Genomic DNA, 9,071 nt, shown 5'->3' with positions numbered 1-9,071 from the left:
TTTGATTATATAAGTTTTGTTGGTGTAGGCTGCTCTCTTTTATAGTGACGGACTTCCGGTGGAAGCTAACAGTATTTGGAGAAAAGTCAGAGACAAAATTTATGAGACCCTTGCTTCTGAGCTGCAAAACAAGAACTTCGCATATGATGGAGGGAAGACTTTATTCACTTTAGTTCACTCCCACATGACAAGCTTGAATTCAACGTTGTGTTGGATGAAATTTCATCAAACAAGTATGTATCCGTAGCTGATCATTCAATATTAAACCTAATGTGTGTCGATTTTCTTACAACTTAGTACTACATGATCTTGTTTTTCTAATCAAAACTTGGTAGCAGAGAGACAGCTTCACCGAAGTGCTGTGTTCTGATTAATCGCCTCCCTTTGTACATTTTATTTTCAGGTTTGGAAGGAATGGAATCCCTGACAACACAGAGGGAACTTTTAAATTCGAGACATTTAAGGTGGAGATCAAACATGTAAAAAGAATCCCATTCAGCGATGTAGAAACCAATTCCCCGGAAGCATTTCGTGTTCTGAACAAGGTAATGTCAGTAGCATTTGAACTTTCACACGCAGCGCGCGCGCGCCTAAGGCCCACAGAAGAATGAATCATAAACCTGCCTTGGGACCCCAGTCTCCACTCTATCTTTCATGTTTTATCATTGCTTCAAGTTGATTTTAATTGAAACATGTTCCAAACAAATGTTTTTATTTTCAAAATTTGTCTTTAAAAAAATTTATAAAACTCTTATTAAAACATAAAAATAGAAAATACAAACAAACAAAACCTTAATTTTTAATTTACATATAACTCTATCTATTAAATATGATTCGGCTCATTTTTGACTCACCAAAAACTTAGTCCCTAATCTTTGAACAATTTATACGTGTATCTTTTGTCATCCATATAACTCATTTTCATATAACAGCAAAAAATTAAGACTTAACACCATATCATGAATTAACATTGGTTGAAAATGCTGTTTGGAATTACTTTATGAATCAACATTGGTCATTGGGAATCTCTTTTTTATGTCTTTCTGTTGTTTGTTTTTGTTTTGTTTGTTCTTTTTCTTGTTTTAGATGTTCTAAGTCGGCCTTTTCCTTTGATTCAATTGGGCTTCGCGCAATTTGATCAAATGTAACTGATCAGCCTTTTTATATAATCATTTTACTTACATTGAATAAAATAGTCTTTTTATTTAAAACAAAAAAAACAAAAGAAGGATAGGCCTAATTGTGCAGTAACTTGATTTATGGTGAAGAAGACAAATAAACCCCCCAATTCAACTAATGTCAATTCAGTCAAAGTTACCAATCTGAAATTTGAGGATGTTGTTGGATTAATTACCATAATGTCGTTTGGCATTTGAAAAGAATAACAATAATTCATTGCGTATTCACCATAGCCCATTAATTAGGCATTCACAACTTGTTCAAGCAAGCTTTGCACTTCTGTTACAAAATTTAAGAAGCCCCTGAGTATATCAGAATGAGCGTATAATACCAACTGTGATAGAAAATGACTATATATATGCTTGCAAATCTGCCAAGCTAATTACTCTCTTTTTCAGTCAGCTTTCTGTGATTAGTGATATTGAAAGAAGCAGAGAGAGAGTTATCCCTCCCAACCTCTAAGAAGAGTGGCACGAGCAACACGTTGAACTCCAAGTGTGAAAGCACCCATCCGAAGATTGCAATCAAAAGTTTTGCATTTGTCCTTTATGTCATGGAAGGCTTTGGTCATATACTTTTGTAATTCACTGTTCACTCGCTTCTCATCCCACATGAAACCTTGAATGTTCTGTGACATTCATCATCAAGTACCAAAACATGTCAGAATTGTTATTTCAAGAGCATTAGGTACCCAAATACTACTAACAGGTCCTAATATAAGAACTAGTTAAAAATAAGATGCTGCATAATTATGTATATAGGAACCAAGGAGTAGAGTCACACAACAAAGAGAATATACTGTTAGATGGCAGATCATGCCCTATTAAATTACCTGAACCCATTCAAAATAGCTGACGGTCACACCTCCAGCATTTGCATATATATCTGGTAGCACTACAACTCCTCTTTTAGACAGTTCCTGAAATAGTAACTTAACTGTAAGAGCTGATGCTTCTCATAATCCACAAATAATACAACAATAACAACAAAAAGTCTTGTTTCATTAGATGGGGTCAGTTACATAAACTGTATTGTGTCATTATACCCTATCACCAACTAATCTTTGGATAATCCACACAGTAAGTAAAAGTAAACTTTCCCATCATACCTCGTCAGCATCAGGATCAGTAGGATGATTTGCTGCCTCAACTATGAACTTTGCCTTCACATCTTTAGCAATTTCCCTTTAAAGACAAAGCAAAATAAGTGTCACGAGTTTTATAATTTCAACGTCAATTAATTCAATCATGATTAGCAATAGTTCATGCGTTTAAACTCATCCAAACTCACAGCAGCAAGACAAACCACATGCATGATGTAGACAAATTCTCATCACAATGCCCATAGAATGAAGTGTAAGATGAGCACAACTTTATCTTACATTCTAATAATAGCAGTTAAAGGAACAGTTAAATTAACATTGTAAATGTTGTCAGACCAAAAGTTTTAGGGTAAGGCTCATTGAAGAGAGAAGTTGTACATCTTCAGAATATCATGTCAGTTTTCTAGTTCAATTTCTGGAAAAAAAAAATTTGTATAATAAGTTATGTTTATGTCATGGAAGGTAAAACAAAGTCCAAAGCTGACAATATTTTCAACAAGTAATGTAGACAAGAACCTGAAATGAGGATGAAGAATTTTGAGTAAAAGGTCAAAACCTGTTTATAACTCCGCCTAAAGCGGATGGAATTAGAACATCGCATTCATGAACAAGCAGTTCTGCAGGGTCCAAATCATCTCCGCCGGGAAAGTCCTTCAAACTACGGGTTTTTTCTTTATGCTTCAGTAATTTTGGGATATCAATTCCGTTTGGGTTCTTAATAGCACCGGTGATATCACTCACCGCAATGATCTTAGCACCTTTTTCATGAAGAAGCCTTGCTACCCATGACCCCACATTACCAAAACCCTTGAAAATGTTCCCCAAAAAAAAAAAAAAATTAGTCAGTTTTAATAAAAAGATAATTAATTACTGTGAAGAAGTATAATTTATATGCCATAGTAAATGTACCTGGATAACAAATGTCAAATTCTTTAATGACTTCCCATGTTCTGCAAGAAGTGCTTCAGTTGCAATAACAACTCCACGCCCAGTTGCTGATTCCCGACCCAGTGATCCCCGGAGATCCTTAAGTTCATAGCATGAGAAAGAGAGTTCATTGAACTGTTTTTCTGAATTCCTTATTTAAAACAAAACTATATTGTTAAAAATCATACTTACAAGAGGCTTTCCTGTAACAATGGCCGGTGAATGACCATGAAACTTTGAATATTCATCGTAAATCCAAGCCATTGTCTGCACTTGAAAAATACTTTGTATGTTCAGTTAAAAGACCACTAGAAGAGATCACAAGTTTAAACATGTAAATATTTGTTACCAGGTTTCCCAATAAATACATGTGAAAAGAAAAATAACAACATTCCTTGAAAGATCCAATTATGTGCGACCCAAAAAACTACACCTAATTTACCCAGCTAATCATATTGCAATTACCTGAGCATTAGTGCCCATGTCAGGGGCTGGAACATCAGTATGAATTCCAATAAGGTCATGAATTTTTTGAGTAAAAACTCGAGTTAGTCTTTCCAATTCACTAGTGCTCAAATCTTTTGGGTTGCATCCGATTCCACCCTTGGCACCACCATAAGGAAGATCTACCACAGCAGTCTTCCAGCTCATAAGTTGAGCAAGAGCATTTACTTCATCAATATTAACCTTCAAAGTAACAAGTTAAGTGATGATTTGAGCATAAAATTCACATGATTATGTTCATGTCATTTACACATTAAACATAGACCAAAAAAAAAAATCAATCCTGAGCAGCCTTCTAATGCATTGGCTATCTTATTAAATGGACACTAATTGCAGATAATAAAATGCTGGTTTACAACTGAAGTATGATCTAGGATTTTCAGAAGAAATAAAAGACTTATTGGGGGTGTTTGGTTCAATTAAAGAAAAAAACACTTTTAAATAGTACTTTTATATAAAATAAGGCAAAACTTTTCTCACATACATATTTTAAAAATTACTTTTAAAATCATGATTTATTTTCCACTTTTTTAGTGTGTATGACCTTGTATAAAACTTATTGGGCAAAGATTCCAAAAAAAGACAATGCGAGCGAAGCAGAACGAAAAAGCAAAGTAAATAAGACCCAGTTCATTAAGAATTTGCCAAGTCCAAAAGTCTTGTAATGAGAAACCAAGAAGTTTTCAAACTGAAATGAAATTTGAACAACAACGGATAAGGACCAGGAATATTGATATTTATCCATACAAGGTCCACGTAAACCAATAAATAAATGACGTTAGATTTGACCCCCTAATTTGGGAAATCTCAATCTCTTAAAAGGAAAGAAAAGGAGGAAGACTGTGTATAACAAATTACCTCATGATGATATCTGATCCCACCTTTCATGGGACCACGAGCATTGTCGTGCTGTACTCTGTACCCAATATATGACACCAAGCTCCCATCATCCTTCGGAATCGTGCACTCCACCTGTTTGTGAATGAAACCATAACGCAAATATCATATCACGAGCTTGACTTTACCATAAACAACTAAAAAAGAAGATCACAATCTTCTCAATTTCCCAGAGACAGAACCCTACAATGTCGTCTCTCTAATGGAGAGTTTCATTTACAGAGAGAAGACAAAATTCAGAGGAAAGAAAAAGAAAACAGGGAAAAGCAGAGAACAGAACAGAGGAGGAACAGATCTTCTCAACACCTTGATCTCCCTGAAAGGGATCAACAGGCTTCTCTGCAGCTTGGAATCTATTCCGAGCAAGCGAGCGGCTTGTTGGAAATTACGGCTAGTAGCCTCAAGAGCATTCAAGATCGGTTTGGCAGACATTGTCAGAGGACAGGGGAAGAAAGAATGCGTTAGTTTGTAAGAAGATGAAGAAGAAGAGGAAAGAATAGCTTCGAACTTTCTGGGAAAATGGGTAGAAAATACAGGGAGAAAGATTGAAGACGGATCAACAAGAGAGAAAATCTTGAAGAGATGAAAGGAAAAACTAAACGGTAACGAAACTGATACGGATGCAGGGGAGTGGTTGGTGAGCGGCTTATTATTTATATGCAGAGCGGGAGAGAAAAGGTGGGACCTGGATTCCGTTTTACTTTTGATATTCTTATTGTTATTTTTACCCTTTTGGCGGTTGAGCTTCATTCAAGAGTTTTGCTGGAATTCAATTTTGATTTATCATTATTACAAATTATAACTTAATGACATTAATTAATTAAAAAATTATGTTGGCAAAAAAATTAATTAAAAAATTGTAACTAATTAGTTTTTGGCAAGTTTTTTCTCTCTCTTTTTTCCCTTTTTACCTCTATGCAAGATCTATTCCTAATTTGATTATTTGACTGAGTTAATCAAATTCAGATTTTGAAATGACAAGTGTGATTACTAATTATATGCAGACCCGGCATTGTGTTATGCATTGAAGGTTCGTTTCCGTCATTGACAAAAATGACACTATTAAATATGTGATTAATTTTATTTTGGTTATATTTAGGAAAATATTTATTTGCGTTTGGTGGTCCAATGCCAATGTATATAGGCTTTTTGGCCAATGTAGAGTGTAGAAGTATTAAATGTTCTAATAAATGCTTTTATAACACATAATTAATTTTTAAATAAAATTAATATCAAGTTGTAAAGAAAACGCAACCTAAAATACTTTTGTTGAATAACTTAGGGTCTTCAAAATGATTATGATTATTCATATTTAAATATTATTTTTTATCTTAATTATAAAATTTTATTTATAAATTATAAACGAAATCTTATAATTAGGATTGAAAATAGTACGTAGATGTTAAAAAAATTAGCTCATTTTTTCTCCTTTTCTCGTTTTTTGGACTATAATAACCGCTTCTGTTTTGTTGACCAGAGGTTAAAGTCTTTTCTTTTTTTGTTTTAAATAAAAATGAGTAAAGGAATACGAAGAACGGAAGGCATCTTTCTTTGAATGAGAGGAAAGACAAACCAAACGTATTTAAACTTCTTTTGACCAAAAACGTATTTGAACTTTAAATTACAAAATGAATTTAAACAACCAGAAAAGACGAGATAAAAACATAAATGCAAATACATATTATTTACCTAAAATAAAAATAAATATTTTATTATTTTATTATTTTTTATAAAAGGATAATTTTATTAAAAACATAAAAAAAGACATTAGACTTTCATAAGATAATAAAACTAGACCACGTCACAAGTTCAATGTAGAAAAATCAATATAAACAACGTAACAAATTTAAGTTACGAAAACATGACACTAATAAAATGATAAATCCAAAATCAGATTGACTTAAAACCCAAATATCAAATAAAACGTGGACGCTTAACACCATATTTGAGAGGATTTTTATTATCAAATTTAAATGAAATACCAAAAGGCCAACTTTGACCCTTAGGGCTAATGCCATGGAGATAAGGAGATCAGGACATATGTATATATACATATATATATATGTAAGCACAAAATTCTCGATACATAATTTTTATTATATATAATTACTTGATTAAATAATATTATAATGAAATCTAGCAATATTTAATTGAATTATTATGTGGGCCAAAAAAAAAAAGGGATCAAATTATGATAAACATGCGTGTGTATGAAGATAAAATTAGTGTTCGATAATATTGGTCAAAAGAATAATTTTCATACAATGGATTTCATTTCAACATCAAAATTCAAAAGTTGTCATGACATTTAAATTTGCCACGAGAACTTACTTTTCAATTTTTATTAACTTGAGTCTAATAAAAAATTAGTAAAACAAATATTGCAAAGAAAATCGTGTTTCCATGGATATGTAAATATTTATTATACTACATCGAAATTGAATCAAAACAATAATTTCAATCAAAATCAGAAACGATCAATATGGAAATGTGCTATGAAATAAGATCCTGCACAAATAATGAAATACTATGAAATATTTGACAAAATTCAGTCAGATATAAATAAAATTATTGATCCCTAAATTAAAATTGATTTTCCAAATTTAACAACAAAAAATGTTAATGTTCCAAAATATAGGGAGACGTGGTCAAAGCCATGGTGTGAGCCGTGAAGCAAGGGGATGAAGTTTTTCTTTTCTTTTTTATTTTTTCCTCTTCGTTATTTAATTTGGAATTTTGAAACAACGAGAGAAACGTTTCGCCGCGTCTTATCTTATCTTCAAATCAAAAACGCTGAGAAATCAAGCAACTGAGTCATCTATGAGTTGGAAAACGCGGAATACAATCAATTCACGTAACAACCTCATCTTCTTAATTTACTTATTTATTATTAAATTAATTTGACATAAAAATATATTTCATTCTTTATAAAACTCATACTACTACCTCCGGTTCTTAATATAAAAGCTCGTTTGATTTTTATTTTGATCATAAATATAATATTTTAATATACTTTATCTCTCATATTCATCTTTTTTTTTAAATAGTCCTTGTAATAAAAGTAATTCTAACCAATATATTTGATTAGTAATAATATTTCAGGAAAGACAATACCTATTTATAACAAATAACTAACTTAACTAATTTTTTTAATCTATTCAAATTAGTCAACTAACTTTTATATTAAATATGTGAGATAGTATCTTCTCAACTAGCTGTTCCCTGCACTCTATTATGCCTACTGTGCTTGTATAACTTTTTCTCTTTTTACATCATTGATTTTTTTTTTTTGCCGACTGCATTATCGATTTTAAATAAATATATATTTTATAAGTTGGTAAATTGATTAAATACAAAAAATTATGTGTTCAATATTTATAGATAGTAATACCAACAATTTCATGGTCAAGTTTTAGCTAGTATTTTGTGTCCAAAATTACTTAAAGCTTCCATTAAAACTTTTTTAAGCATAAGATTATTAATTCGAGCTCTCTATGAATGGTATAATGGATGTGCGGATTGATTACAAAAACAAGCACATGATTCGTTTTATATGCTCAATTAATATTCATCTAATAATTTGTAAGGATGAAAAAAATATAGAAATATATAATTATCAATTCTTAAAAGAAATATATTTACATAACCACAAAAAAAAACAGATTTGTTTAAGAACATATGAAGAGAGTTTTTCTATATTTCTATAAAATGATAATGCATGATTTGAATCATTTGACCATGAAGAAATGAAGCAAGGAATGAAAAATAAGTCTAAACGTAATACCTTTTGGTGTCTCGCTGATTTGATCTTTCTAGGAAGGTGAATCTATGTAGTTGTAGCATCCTCATCTGCCTTTTTCAAACCTGCTCCCATTTCGAGTCATGTGATAAATAAATAGACACATTCCAATGCATTGATCGGGAACGTTCGTAGTGATTGAGGGAATTTTCTTTGTAAAGACAAGAGAAAATAAAAATTGATGAAAATTCATTTACAATTTTGTGTTCTAACACATCCAGGTTAATGGCGTTATATAACTAATGGATAAGATTTATAATAAAAAAAAAACAATGAGTCGCTAAAATTGTGTGTTTTAAAAACAATGAGCTGTCAAAACAGTATACGTTAAAACAAGAGACTATCAAAACTGTTAAAAGCTTTATATGATTCATTCATTATGATAGACGCCTTAAATTTATTAAACCATTACCAACTACGGTAAATAAATAAAAATCACCATTTTACTAAGCTTAAAAATTTTGTTTTGAACTTCAAGATAATGTATAGCATAGATGTTTTGTTTTTTTTTCCCTCTTTTTTTGCCAACATAACATAGATGTTTTGTTGCTCACTAGGCCTCTTGGATAATTAATATTAGACACTGTGGTCAAAATTGTATGAATAGTTTGAATTATTGATTTAAGCAAATAAAAGAAAATAAAGCACGTGAGTGAAATAGGA

The 9,071-nt window shown here is 31.4% G+C and overlaps 1 protein-coding gene across 1 annotated transcript; it reads right to left on the bottom strand.

Annotated features, from left to right (window-relative positions):
- Window positions 1–1,339: 1,339 nt before the first annotated feature.
- On the bottom strand, window positions 1,340–5,168 carry LOC114746607 (glutamate dehydrogenase 2-like). Its single transcript, XM_028934837.1, has 9 exons — window positions 4,916–5,168; window positions 4,571–4,684; window positions 3,674–3,895; window positions 3,401–3,475; window positions 3,191–3,307; window positions 2,838–3,088; window positions 2,288–2,363; window positions 2,012–2,098; window positions 1,340–1,807 (listed from the first exon to the last, which is right to left on the bottom strand). Exons 1-9 carry the CDS (start codon window positions 5,039–5,041, stop codon window positions 1,622–1,624), a joined length of 1,254 nt encoding a protein of 417 aa, XP_028790670.1. The 5' UTR covers window positions 5,042–5,168; the 3' UTR covers window positions 1,340–1,621.
- Between the last annotated feature and the right edge of the window lie 3,903 nt (window positions 5,169–9,071).

This window comes from Neltuma alba, unplaced genomic scaffold, assembly GCF_004799145.2.
Source record: "Neltuma alba isolate B1F8T4 unplaced genomic scaffold, ASM479914v2 tig00005074_pilon, whole genome shotgun sequence".
Taxonomy (NCBI): Eukaryota; Viridiplantae; Streptophyta; class Magnoliopsida; order Fabales; family Fabaceae; genus Neltuma; species Neltuma alba.
Note: the sequence above shows the minus strand (reverse complement) of the source record. Positions and strands in the feature narration are given on the sequence as shown.